The following is a 13,908-nucleotide window of genomic DNA, read 5'->3' as shown; positions in this document are numbered from 1 at the left end:
AGGCAGGGCCAATGGGAGCACGGCGGTGGAAGTAGTAGTTCCACGGTAGCTGGCTGTAAAACTGACGCACGCGCCAAACAGGCCCCAGCGACAAGGAGCCTGGGACATGTAGTTCCCAGGATTTAAAGGTCTAGCATCTCCCCCAGCCAGTCCTAAATTTAGACTTGAGATAGCTTTTCGAAGTCTTCGGAGATAAATATGCTCCCAAGATTGTCTGAGAACACTGCTATCTCCCCCAGCAAGGCAAAAAAATTGTAAATAAGATATGGGTTGAAACCCTCCCACTGGGCCCCTAAAAATCTCACAGAATAGACACAATTCATAGGTTCCTGTCTTTTTTTTTAACTTTTAATCAGACAAACATCTTGCGCAGACCCTGAGCCAGCCCTGCATCCTGTTTCTTCCCCTGAATGACCACTTTCCCCAACTCTTCCTGGGCTGCTCGGTTTTTGGGGTCTACTGCCAACACTTTCTTGAGGTCAGCAGTTGCTTTTTCCAGGTTACCAAGGGCAGCCTGGGCAACCCCTCTACGGTATAAAGCCTTTAAATGGCCGGGATCCCGCTCCAGCACCCGATCACAGCTCTGGGCTGCCAGCTGGGGCTGCCCGAGCAGCAACTGACAGGCAGCAAGATTGGCATGAAGAGCAGTTCGTTCTGGAGGACCAGGTGGGGGTAAAGTCAGCAGCAGCCGAAGAGCCCGTCCATAGCATCGGGCAGCCCCTTCAGGGTTTCCAGCCCGAAATAGTTCTGAGCCCCTTGCATGTTCTTCTTTGGCCAGGGCCTCCTTCTCGCTGATCTCCAATTCCCAGGAGTCCCGGCCCTGAGTGAAGGAGTCCAGTGTGAGCCTGAAAGGAGGCCCAGAGTGCCCAGGGAGCTGAAGTTCTGCTTCCTCACCTTGACACATGGACTCTAAGCATTTCTCTATGAGTTCTCCCCAAGTTTTCTCCCTCCAAGGCCCAACACCCACAGTTAGCTCTGTCCAGCCTTCTGGCAACCCTGACCCTAAAGGGAACCCCAAAATGAGTACCCGGCAGCGGGAACCTAGCTTGGGTTTGTCCAAGCCTTGGCCACGGATTATGATCTTCTTGATAAAGCTCCCATCAGGACAGTACCAGACATCAGAAGCTTGAAGGAACTGTGGCATCTCACTAGTTGATTCATGAGATTTATCAGAGTCTCCTTCAAGTCTAGTGACCAGTTTTTCAGTCCCTTGAGGATTCTCTATAATTTGGCTGGCTGGATCTGAACTCATTTTCAGCTCAAGGGTTTCAGTAGGAAGGTTTTGGGTCTGCTGCCTAAACTCAGTAGTTGAATCAAAGTTTTCCTGGGGGTTCCTTTCCCATTGTTGCTTCAGTTGAGAGGTGTCCTTCTCTCCCGTTGGATTTACTGATGGTGTCTCCATTTGTCTGCCTGATTCCTTCCACTGTGAATGAACAGTTCTGATTTGAAAGGAACAGATCAGGTTCAGGTCAGCAACTGAAAAGAAAATCATAACAATGCTAATTGCTGGAGTCCTAATTTAGACTCCGACTCGTTCTTTCTCATCTGAGACTGAGGCTCCTAGTCTGAAAGTATCCCCTCCTCCGCTTTTATTCCCCCACTCCCAAAATCTCTTGTCTTCCTCAAGCTTCGGTTCCACCCAGACCAGATTCAGAACTATAAATTCCACAATTCCCTACTGTTCTAGTAGCTTCCCTACGGACACCCGATGAGGTAAAAAACTACCTGAACATCCAAAACACTTAGCATGGTGGTAAGAGCCGGATTACTCGAATCTTCTCTCCTTCCGAAGCTAAGTGCTTACTGATTATTGTCCTCGGAGTCTAGTGCTGGACTCTGAGGACTGCCTAGAAGCTAGGAGCAGCTGATACTGACAACTAACGCTGGAGCCCGCGAGACTTGCGTAACCAGTCAAATTTCTGGCAGCCAATCGGGAGTGGGGATGAACCTGTTTGGCCCGCCTACTGCACATGACATCATTTCCTCCGCAACCACGATGCTCCGGGCCTTAGCAACTGAAGTAGGCCAAAGCAACTGATCAAGGGGAAATTGAACCGACCCCGCTGAGGTCCACCTGGTCTGTTTACTCAAAGTGGGAAGAAAACCTGGAGTGGGAAACCCGGAAGATTGAAGATAGAATAGAGAATAGGGGTGGTGATGGGGAAAGAAAGTGGCAGCAGTCCTTTTATCCAGCAACCTCAGGCCCTTCTGTGCTATTATTACTAAATTCGGGGATCCCAGCAGAGGTCAACTCCTACTGGGTCCTTTGCCCCTTCCATCCAAGATAAACCCTCCGGCCTCTTTCTCTCCCACCGGCATGATTCCCTTAGGGGACCACTTGAGGCTTTTCCTTACCTTTTACATTATATTCATCATTGCCTTTCAAGTTTCATTTAATCAAGAAATCAGTGCTTTTCAAACTTTAAGGTGAATACACGTCAACTGAAGAAGCTGTTAAATTGCAGATTCTGATTTAGGAAGTCTAAGATGAGGATTGTGATTCTGCATTTCCACAAGCAACCAGGTGATGCTCCTGCTGGTTCAACCACTCTTGAATGATTCCAAAATAACTTCATCCCATTCTCTTTACCCCTTGCTCTGTGCCTCTTCAGCTTGTTCTACATTTTGCATATATAACTGGTATAACTTGCTCCATTGAATGTAGCAGGGGGAAACTGGTCCTCCTTGTTTGAGTAGGTGTAAGTTTCTTTTGTGATTTCATCCTTGCTTGGCCAGCTACCTGCACAGGCTGGGCCACCACAACTCTTCAGGGGGAAGGAATCCTTTTCATACCTCACTTTGACTCCCTCTTCAGTTTGTCTCATTGTGCCTTGGACTACAAGGACCATGCAAGGATAGTGTATGTGTGTGCTGTGCATTGGTTTCATCATTAACTACAGAGTTGAGTTAAAACAGCCTTCTCCTGTTTTGTGTTGAGCCTCAGGTCACTAACTTAGACATTCTTTTTTAAAAATTTTTTAGTTGTAGTTGGACACAATACCTTTATTTTATTTATTTATTTTTATGTGGTGCTCAGGATCGAACTCACTGCCTTGTACCTGCTAGGTGAGAGCTCTGCCGCTGAGCCACAACCCAGCCCCAATCTAGACATTATTTACCCTTGATTTTTATTTCTGGGTTCTGAGCCACAGTAAGCTTAGTCAACACTGCTTCCACCCCATGGCTAACTACTTTGATTCTGGAATCCCTGGGATCCTATTGAAAATTAATCCATCTCTTCTTCCTCCCTCTTCCTCTTTTGATTTCAGGGATTTCAAGGCAGTCTAAAGCAAGTCACAAAGGAATGACACCCTACCAGGTATAGGGGGCATGCCAGTAATCCCAGCAAATCTGGAGACTGAGGCAGGAAGATCGCAAATTCGAGGCTACCCTCAGCAATTTAGCAAGGCCCTAAGCTACTTTGTGATACCCTGTCTCAAAGAATAAAAAGGGCTGAGGATGTTGCTCAGTGGTTAGGCACCCTTGTGTTCAATCCCTGGTACCCACCTAAAAAATAAAATAAAAAATCACACCTAATCTCTGGATAGAGATCAGTTTCTCTCAAAAGAAATTGCTCCCTGCTATGAATCTGTGTTTTGAAATATTTTCTCTTATTGCTGTTTATCTGTACATTTCAGATTCCACAGGGTTGTGATTGTGATTGTGTGTGTGTGTGTGTGTGTGTGTGTGTGTGTAGTGTGTGTGTGTTATATCTTCTCCATCCATTCAATAAATATTTGTTGATCACCTGCTGTATGCCAAGCAACATGCTATGAACTGGGGATACATAGATGCACAAGACAGGCCTAGTTATTGCCTTCATGAAACTTATAGTCAGGCCAAGGAAAGTCAGTATTTACAATGATAGGAAGAGAAGTGTTAGATGCTATGGGAGAGAATGATGAGGGATGAGGGAACATTCTTTGACACTGAGAAATTTTTACTGATATTATAAGAATGAGTTGGAGCTGAACCTCAGAGAATAGACATTTAGGCTATATACTGAAAAACACTGAATTAAATAGTCTACTTTGTTTTTTAGTCGATCCTTTGTTGCTATTGTGAATATAAGTGCAAATGTAAACGTAGTGCAAACCTCTTTAAAGATAAGTCAAGTGCTTACTTTTGCACACATATACTAAAATGGGAGTGATACAGAGAAGATTAGCATGGCCCCTGTGCAAGCAAATTCATAAAGTATTCCATATTTTTATTGTTTTATGCCCTAAAAATAAGTAAAATAAAACTAATTTAAATCATGAATGAAAGCATTTTTAAAAAATGTTTTTGGTTGTTGATGGAACGTTATTTTTTATTTATATGTGATACTGAGGATCAAACCCAGTGCCTCACACATGCTAGGCAACCCCAGCCCTGAATTAAAGCATTTTATTTTTAAAAGATAACCCCCCTAAAAAATGAAAAAAAAAATACAGGACTAGGAGTGTAGCTCAGTGGTAAAGCACTTGCATAACATGCATGAGGCCCTGGATTCCATCCCTACCATCATACAGACACACTGAATTTTACATTTTTGAGAGAGGACTCAGAGGTCCCCAGGGAAGACATCCATGGACCCATAAATTCTTCCAGGCCTCAACATGTGTAGGTAAAGAAATGGGGAAAAGTATACATTCAGGCAGTACCTATGCATGTACTAATGCATAGGTACTGCTTGAATGTTGACTGACTCACTGTGCTTGCTCTCTCCCAGTTGTGCCTCATTATATTCTCTGGGGGTAGGTCACCAAGGAACCATGACAAAGGAAAGAAATAAGCCAGGAGAATTACACCCCCAGGCCTGGCTATAGAACATGGGATCTGAAGAAGACATAAAAAGACACAGGTGAAAAATTACTTTCTTGGGAGAGAGGCTTGGACTGTGGAATGAGGGAAGAATGATGTCTCTGCCCTCTCTTTCCCTTAGAGATTTGAGAGTGTAAAGGGATGCAGTGACATGCACCTGTAGCCCCAGTTACTGGGGAGGCTGAGGCAGGAGGATCTCTTGAGCCGAGGAGGAGTTTGGGGGCCAACTTGGGCAACATAGTGAGACTTCATCTCACACACATAAAAAGGATACTATATAGGACTGGTGTAGCTCAGTGGTGGATGGCTTGCCTGCATGTAGGAGGCTCTGGGTTCAATCTCCAACACACAAATAAAAATTCTTAACCAAGTACTCAGAACTCGTTGATTAAATATGAAAATGTGGTGGATTCCCACCAGTCATCTAATAAATGTAAAGAATCATATTATGAAATGCTCCAGGGGGAAAAAAATCAAGTGGCAAGGAAGTTATTTTATTTTTATTTTTTGAGAGAGAGAGAGAGAGAGAGAGAGAGAGAATTTATTTATTTATTTAAGTTCTCAGCGGACACAACATCTTTGTTTGTATGTGGTGCTGAGGATCGAACCTGGGCCGCACGCATGCCAGGTGAGCGCGCTACAGCTTGAGCCACATCCCCAGCAACAACGAAGTTATTTTCATCAGGGATGAACTGATCTGAAAAGTCTTCATGGAAGGGTTTAGAGTCGAACCTTGAAAGATGGCCGGCCATAGTTTTGACCTGTGAAGACTGAAGAGATTTTTTTTTAATATTTATTTTTCAGTTTTTGGTGGACACAACATCTTTATTTTATTTAATGTGGTGCTGAGGATTGAACCCAGCGCCCCGCACATGCCAAGCGAGCGCGTTACCACTTGAGCCACATCCCCAGCCCATGAAGAGATTTATTGTAGATGCAGAAGAAACACAAGACAGGAGAGATAAGTAAAGGGAAACTAATTTACCCCCAGCATTATTCATGTCCAGCTTGTCAATCTCAATTTTCCCAGGCTATTCCAATACCTATTTGTGCTGCCCTGTCACCAGGCAAGGAGCTGGCTGCAAGTTTTTATACTCTCACATTCCTTTGCATTCCACATTCACCACATGGAACCATATGCTACACTAACACTCTGCCATTTAGCATCAGCATGAGAGACAAAAATTCTAGCTTTCCAAAGGTTAAATAAATTTCCCCTTCTGTTTAGTTTTGGTTTCTGTGGTTGGTTTTTAGTTCTACTGGGATTTGTGTCAAAATTTTTCCTCCCTTCTCCCAAAGCAGTTTGTGCTTCCCTGTAGGCAGAGTTTTTAGGCAGGATGAGACAGTGAAAGGCAGACTTTTTTTTTTTTTTTTTTTTTTTGCAATAAAGTGTGTAATATGAACTGCTCTTTGGCCAACACTGACCATGCAGTATGACTGTAATACTAGTCACTGTGCTAAGTGTCTCACATACATTATCCCATTTGCTCCTCACACAGTTCTATGAGTTACTTATTCAGTAAGTTATTCAACAAATTATTTTTTCTTTGGTGGTGCCAGCGATCAAACCCAGGGCCTTAGGCATGCTAGGCAAATACTCTACCATTGAGCTACACTCCCAGTCCCTGGTTCAACAAATCTTTATTCAAAATTTCCTTTGTTCTAAGCATTGTGCTAGGGGCTGGATATAAGGCAGTGAAATAGAAGCCCTGATTGCTTCTTTTTTTTTTTTTTTTAGAGGGTGGGAGAGAGAGAGAGAATTTTAATATTTTATTTTTTAGTTATCGGCGGATACAACATCTTTGTTTGTATGTGGTGCTGAGGATCGAACCTGGGCCGCACGCATGCCAGGCGAGCGTGCTACCGCTGAGCCACATCTCCAGCCCCAGCCCTGATTGCTTCTTGTAGTTTACATTTGAGGGAAGATGATAGTCAATAAAAGTCAATCCAGGGGCTGGGGAAGTAGCTCATCTTGTAGAGTGCATGCCTACCACGAACAAGGCCCTGGTTTGTGGGAGACCAACCTTGCACGTGACTGAGTCACATTCCCCGGCTGGGTGCTGAGGCACTCAGTCACAGAAATGTGGCAGAGCTTTCCCCACCCTTCTGGGTTCGAAGGTTGGTGTCTCATGCATGGGTGTGTCTTGCTACAGCCCCATGGGTGAAGCTATGCTCACCTGTTCCTTTGTAATATTACCCCTTGCCCTGTTTAGGGTAGAATCTTCCACACAAGTGCCTTGTGTGTGTCCCCTTCTCTTACTGTGCCCTTGGGTGTGGCCTACCTAGGTGTCAACCAGCTGACAGTGGACATCATGAAGATAGACTCAGCCCCCTGAAACCTCACCCCTTGCCTCATTTGAATAGCTTCTCCTCAATAAAAGGGGTCAGCGCGTGCTCTCGCTCTCTTTCTTCCTGGGACCCTTAAGGTCAGAGGAGCCGTCACAGCCGTCACAGCCGTCACATTTGAATCTCTTGTGTGGTTATTTTGCTCAGCCCAGTCAGCCCAGTTTTCCTGGAGTGACCCCTGAGCCTTTTAGTTGTAAGAACAGAAACCCGGCACTAGTTCAATCCTAGAAAGAAGAAAGAAGGAGAGAGAGAGAGAGAGAGAGAGAGAGAGAGAGAGAGAGAGAGAGAGAGAGAGAGAGAGAGGGAGAGGGGGAGAGGGAGGGAGGGAGGGAGGGGGAGGGAGGGAGGGAGGAAGGAAGGAAGAAAGTCAGTCAACCCATAAAATATGATACAATGTTAGGCACAATATGAACACAATAAAGAAGGGTAAGGGAATAGGTGGAAAATCCAGGTATATGTGGTGCTATTTTTAATTTTAATCCTGTGATGAGGGTGGAGGTGATATTTATGCAATGACATAACTGATGTAAGGGAGTAGCCATGCAGGTATCTTGAGGAAGAATGTCTGGGGAGTGAAAAAGGAAGTGAAAAGGCCATAAGGCAGGAAGGAATTGGAGCTTTATGTTAAATCATTACAACTGGAAGAACAGAAAGGAGGTCAGAGTGGGTGGGACAGAGGGGATGAAGTCAGAAGTAGGGAGGAACAACGTCAGGCCTCATAGGCCATGATGTGGACTTAATATTTTGTTTTATAGGGACATAAATGTGAATTCCCCTTTCATCGATCATCATAAGGGTCATGGGTCAATAGCTTATAACAAGAGTTAGATTAACAAGAGAAAAAGTTATCAGATTTATTTAATCAAAGTTTTATAAGACACAGGAATCTTCAGAAATGACAACCCAAAGACCAGGGAAAACTGTCCATTTTTCTGCTTGGATCTGGTGAAGAATGAATAGTGTAGAAATGTAATTGGACAAAAAGAGTATGACCTAATGGAAACAGAAGAGAGGCACTCAGCAAGGTCTACGTGTTCAGATTCTTCTTGGCCTGAATAGCATTTGTTCTTCCTGGATAAGGGGCAAGACCTCTTTTGGAACAAGGGTCTTATGATCTATCCGACAAGGCAAGTCAGAGCATTTCTTTTCTTTTCTTTTCTTTTCTTTTCTTTCTTTCCTTCCTTCCTTCCTTCCTTCCTTCCTTCCTTCCTTCCTTCCTTCCAGTATGGAATGCTTCATGAATGTGTGTATCATCCTTGAGCAGGGGCTCTGCTGATTTTAGTATATGTCTGCCAAAGTGAGCGCTAGAACATTTCTTCATAGGCCGCTCTTATACAAAAAAAGACAGTAGAGGATAGTATAATCTCTCTAGATTTTATAGCTGGCTTTGGGAGAGAGGGTTTCTAGTTTCTATGGTTGGCCTTGCAGGAGAAAAGGGAGGAGAAAAAAGGGTAGGCACAAAACTAAAAGGTCTTGCTTCTGAGTTTCTTTTCCTTCAGTGCAAATTATTCAGCAAGACAAGGTAGCATAATTTGAGGTAGTGTGTCCTGAACCTCAATAGTTGGGTGGACAGGAGCCAGCAGAGGATTAAGCAGGTGAATGATATTTGGTAATTTTAAAAAATCACTCTGATAGCTGGGTGTGATGGCTCATGCTTGTAATCCCAGCAGCTCAGGAGGCTGAGGCAGGAGGATGGAGAGTGCAAAGTCAGACTCAGCAACTTAGTGAGGCCCTAAGCAAATCAGTGAGACCCTGTCTCTAAATAAAATACAAAAAAGGACTGGGGATGTGGCTCAGTGGTTGAGTGCCTCTGGATTCAATCCCTGTATAAAAAAAATTACTCTGATTTCTGCATAAGAGATGGATTATATCAGTCAAGAATGGAAGCAGGGCTGGGGTTGTAGTTCAGTGGTAGAGCACTTGCCTCTCATGCTTGATGCACTGGGTTTGATCCTCAGCACCACATAAATAAATAAAATATATTGTGTCCATCTACAACTAAAAATAAATATATATTTTTAAAAAGAATGGAAGCAAAGAATCCAGTTAAGGGACAATGGTTGCATAAGAGCTTGGTTTAAAGTTAAGAAGAGGTCCATGTGTAGACTCCTGAGGCCATCTAATATTTAGGGGTCTAAAAAATGAAAAGGAGGTTTGATCAATGAAACTGAGAAGGAACAGAAAATAAGAAACTAGGGTGCTCTTCCCTCCCTCCCTTCTTTCCACTCCTCCTCCTCCTCCTCCTTCTTTTTCTTCTTTCATTGCTAGGAATCAAATCCAAGGCCTTGTGCTTGCTAAATAGATATGTTAAAGCCCCAGCCCAGGAACACTCTTAATTTGGATCCAGAAAGAGTATTTTTTTAATATATATATATTATAGATTGTAGATTGACACAATAACTTTATTTTATTTATTTATCTTTATGTGGTGCTGAGGGCCTCACATGAGCTAGGCAAGCACTCTACTGCAGAGCTACAACCCCAACCCAATTAAGTATTTGAGCCAGGCAGGTGGTACATGCCTGTAATCCCAGATTCTTAGGAGGCTAAAGCAAGAGGATCACTTAATAAGACCTTGTCTAAAAAGAAAAAAAAAATTAAAAAGCCTGGAGATGTAACTAAATGGTAAAACATTCTTGAGTTTAATTCTCAGAAATGGAAATATAAAATACAACAAAAAGAAAGAAAGAGTGAATTGAAGTAAGCATTTCAAGGAGTGATCAACTGTGTCAATGTTGCTAATAATCAGAGACTAAGCTTTTTCAATCTCAGCATTAATTTAAATTTTGGGACTGACAATTCGTTTTTTGTGTCCTGCACATTGTAGGACGTTTAGCACCATGCCTGATCTCTGCTCACTAGCTGCTAGGGGCACTTCATCAGTTGAGATGATTCAAAGTGTCTCTAGACATTGCCAAATGTCTCTCGGGGGTGGGAAGATCACTCTTGAAAACTGCTGCTCAAGATATTCCCCAGGAGATATTTGGCAAGACAAAGTACATGTCCGTCTTCCACAATAAAAGTCATCTAGAGGCTGGGGGTGTGACTCAGTGGTAAAGCATTTGCCTAGCATGTGTGAGACACTGGGTTCAATCCTCAGCACCACATAAAAAAATTTAAAAATAAATAAAATAAAGATATTGTGTCTATCTACAACTAACAACAACAACAAAAAGTTATCTGGCCCAGCTGGGGATAAAGCTTAGCAGTAGAGCACTTGCTTAGCATGAGCAAGGCCCTGGGCTTGATTCCCAGCACTGAGAAAAAGAAAAAGATATGAAGAATTATCTGGCCCAAAGTGTCAATAATTCCCAAATTGAGAAACTCTGATTAAGACTCTAGTTGAGATGAGGGGCTGAGTGAATAGCTCATTGTTGAAATATGTGCTGAACATGTTCAAGACCCTGAATTCTATCCCCAGTACTGCAAAAATAATAAAGAAGTAAATGTATAGATAGGGTGTAGCTTAGTGGTAGAACACTAGCCAAACATGCACAGGTCCCAATTCTATCCTAAGTACCACAACAAATAAATAAATGTAAATTATCTCATACCAAGTTATAATACATGTGGATATGTGCATATATACAACAAAGAATAATTAAATATCACGAAGCTTAAGAAGTCAAAATTTAACTGTCTCAATTACCCATACCTGTTACTCAGGAGGCTGAGGCAGGAAGATCTAAAGTTTGAAGCCAGCTTGGGCAACTTAATGAGAAAGACTCTGTCTCAAAATAAAAAAAAAAAAAATTGAGAAATGACTGGGGATGTAGTTCAGGGATAGAGCACTTGATTAGCATGTACCAGGCCTTGGCTTCAATTCCCAGTATTATTTTCCTTTTTAAAAAGGAGTAAAATGTTCCCAGTATTGCTAAAACCCCTTGTATGTCTCATTCTTATCAGAATTCCCTGCCTGCCAAGTGATAAGACATAAGCACTATTATGAATATTGTATTTTTATGCATAGTTAAGTAATATATATATATATATATATATTTTTTTTTTTTTTTTGGTATTGGGGATTGAACTCAGGGCAGTCGACCACTGAGCCACATCCCCAGCCCTAATTTGTGTTTTATATTTAGAGTCAAGGCTTCTCTGAGTTGCCTAGAGTCTCCTCACCTTTGCTTAGGCTGGCTTTGAATTTGCTATCCTCCTGCTTTGGCCTCCAGACCTGCTGAGATTACAGGTGTGAGTCATCACGACCTACTCTAAAGATTATTTCTTTTTAAAGAAGAAGATTTTAGGGGCTGAGGCTGTAGCTCAGTGGTACAGTGCTTGCTTCGCATGTATGAGGCACTGGGTTCAATCCTCAGCACCACATAAAAATAAATAAAGATACTGTGTGTTCATTTACAGCTAAATAAGTATAAAAAAAGATTTTTATTATAGCATGTTTGTACCACAATGGAAATGTTTTCACAAAATGGGGAATACTGATTATTCAGAAAAGATAGGCGATAATTTCAGGAGTCCTGTCTCTAAACAGGTAAAAAGGAACAGAATCTTGGGGCTCAGATGAGGTGGGGACCAGGAGTAGGTCAGTTTCTCTGCAGTAGAAATGCAGGCAGGCTAGTGGATTTGGGGTGAGACCATGAGGGGTTTCTTTTCTGAAAGTTTCTGGGTTTTTTTTCTCACTGAAATAGGAAGAAAGGTTATCGTCTTGTGAAATTGTGGTCTCAGACTAGGGAAGGTGAATTGACTCAAGAAATGTGAGACAGCAGGCCACACTGAAGGCCCATAGGAAGTGGAACCAGCCAGTATGACTATGTGTTTTTCCCCAGCTAAATTCAGCTATTGAATGCAGTGTAAAGCCCTCAGAGTGTGATTTAACCAGGGACAAATGTAAATGTAAATAAATGGTTTTTTTTTATTGGTTGTTCAAAACATTACAAAGCTCATGACATATCATCTTCCATACATTTGATTCAAGTGGGTTTTGAACTCCCATTTTTACAAGACGAGGGGCCAAGTCTACAAGATGAGGGCTGAGAGGTGACCATAATGTTGAACCTCAGAAGGAAACTGAATAATGAGGAAATTAAGAAATTGAGGAAATCAATAAAACAATAATAAAAAGTGATAGATTTAAAAAAATGATAGGTAGCTGGGTGTGGAGGTGCATACCTATAATTCTAATGACTTGGGAGGCTGAGGCAGGAAGGTTGCAATTTTGAGGCCAGCCTTAGCAACTTAGTGAGACTGGTCTCAAAAAATTATCCCATGAAATAGAAAAGGAGATAACACTGTCACATTCATTTTATAAAGCCACTATCACCCTAATACCAAAACCAGAAAAACACACATCAAGGAAAGAAAACTTCAGACTACTATCCCTGATGAACACAGATGCAAAATTCTTAATAAAATATTGTCAAACTGCATTCAAAAACATATTAAGAAGATAGTACACCATGATCAAGTGGATTTCATTCCAGGGATGCAAAGTTGGTTCAACATATGCAAATCAATAAATATAATTCACCACATAAATAGAATTAAGGACAAGAATCATATGATTAGATCAATAGATGCAGAAAATGCATTTGACAAAGTACAGCATCCATTCATGTTTAAAACACTAGAGAAACTAGGAATAGAAGTTGTTTACTTCAGATAAACTCAAGGCCAACGTCATAGGGAACCAAGAAAAACTGAAAGCATTAACTCTAAAAACAGGAAGAAGACAAAGATATCCACTTGGGCAGGGGATGTGGCTCAAGCGGTAGCGCGCTCGCCTGCCATGCGTGCGGCCCGGGTTCGATCCTCACCACCACATACCAACAAAAATGTTGTGACCGCCGAGAACTAAAAAATAAATATTAAAAATTCTCTCTCTCTCTCTCTCCTCTCTCACTCTCTCTTTAAAAAAAAAAAAGATATCCACTCTCAACATTCCTATTTGACATAATCTTTAAAGAAATTTTAAAAGCATAATCTTAAAACTCTAGCTAGGGCAATCAGGTAAGAGAAGGAAATAAAAGGGATACAAAGAGAAAAAGAAGAAGTCAAATTATCTCTGCTGAGGACATGATCCTATATTTAGAAGACCCAAAAACTCCACCAGAAGCCTTTCTAGAGTTGATAAACAAATTTAGCAAAGTGGCAGGATGCAAGACTAACATGCCTAAATCAATTGCTTTCCTATGCTCCAATAATTAATTTTCTAAGAAAGAATTCAAGAAAACTACCCCATTCACAATAACCTAAAAAAATACTTAAGAATAATCTAACCAAGGAGGTGAAAGATCTCTACAATGAAAATATTAGGAAGAAATTGAACAAGACCTTAGAAGATGGAAAGACCTTCCATATTCTTGGATAGGAAGAATTAATATTGTCAAAATGGCCAAACTAGAGCTGGGGTTGTAGCTCAGTGGTAGAGTGCTTGCCAAGCATATATGAGGCACTGGCATCGATCCTCAGCACCACATAAAAATAAAATAGATTGTGTCCAACCAAAACTAAAATAAATAAATAAATATATTCTTAAAAATGGCCAAACTACCAAGAGCAGTATACAGAGTCAATGCAATCTCCATTAAAATGCCAATGCCATTCTTCACAAAACTAGGGAAAAAAAAAACAGTTCTAATACTCATTTGAAATAATAAGAGATCCAGTATAGCAAAAGCAAATCTGAGCAAAAGAGCAAGGCCAGAGGCATCACAATATCAGACCTCAAATTATCCTATAGAACCATAGTAACAAAAACAGCATGGTATTAGCATCAAAACAGACACAAAAACCAAT

General features: G+C 41.7%; 1 protein-coding gene, 1 long non-coding RNA gene and 1 pseudogene across 3 annotated transcripts; 2 read left to right on the top strand and 1 right to left on the bottom strand.

Moving 5' to 3' along the window:
* Positions 1-322: 322 nt before the first annotated feature.
* On the bottom strand, positions 323-1,887 carry Fkbpl (FKBP prolyl isomerase like). Of its 2 annotated transcripts, none has more exons than XM_005338956.5 (2): positions 1,726-1,887; positions 323-1,476 (listed from the first exon to the last, which is right to left on the bottom strand). In XM_005338956.5, the coding sequence occupies exon 2, from the start codon at positions 1,400-1,402 to the stop codon at positions 353-355; it is 1,050 nt and encodes a 349-aa protein (XP_005339013.1). In that variant the 5' UTR covers positions 1,403-1,476; positions 1,726-1,887; the 3' UTR covers positions 323-352. The 2 variants fall into 2 exon arrangements, with proteins under 2 accessions (XP_005339013.1, XP_021591391.1); XM_021735716.2 differs by having other exon boundaries at positions 323-1,439.
* Positions 1,888-1,980: 93 nt separating this feature from the next.
* On the top strand, positions 1,981-3,604 carry LOC144365897 (uncharacterized). The gene is made up of 2 exons (XR_013424625.1): positions 1,981-2,524; positions 3,270-3,604. It is a non-coding gene; the product is annotated as an uncharacterized LOC144365897 (long non-coding RNA).
* Positions 3,605-4,115: 511 nt separating this feature from the next.
* Positions 4,116-4,212, top strand: LOC120889437 (U6 spliceosomal RNA; annotated as a pseudogene).
* Positions 4,213-13,908: the final 9,696 nt, after the last annotated feature.

The sequence above is a fragment of the Ictidomys tridecemlineatus genome, chromosome 8 (assembly GCF_052094955.1).
Source record: "Ictidomys tridecemlineatus isolate mIctTri1 chromosome 8, mIctTri1.hap1, whole genome shotgun sequence".
NCBI classification, from domain to species: Eukaryota; Metazoa; Chordata; class Mammalia; order Rodentia; family Sciuridae; genus Ictidomys; species Ictidomys tridecemlineatus.
The sequence above is the reverse complement of the archived record's forward strand: the minus strand, read 5'-3'. Positions and strand labels throughout refer to the sequence as shown.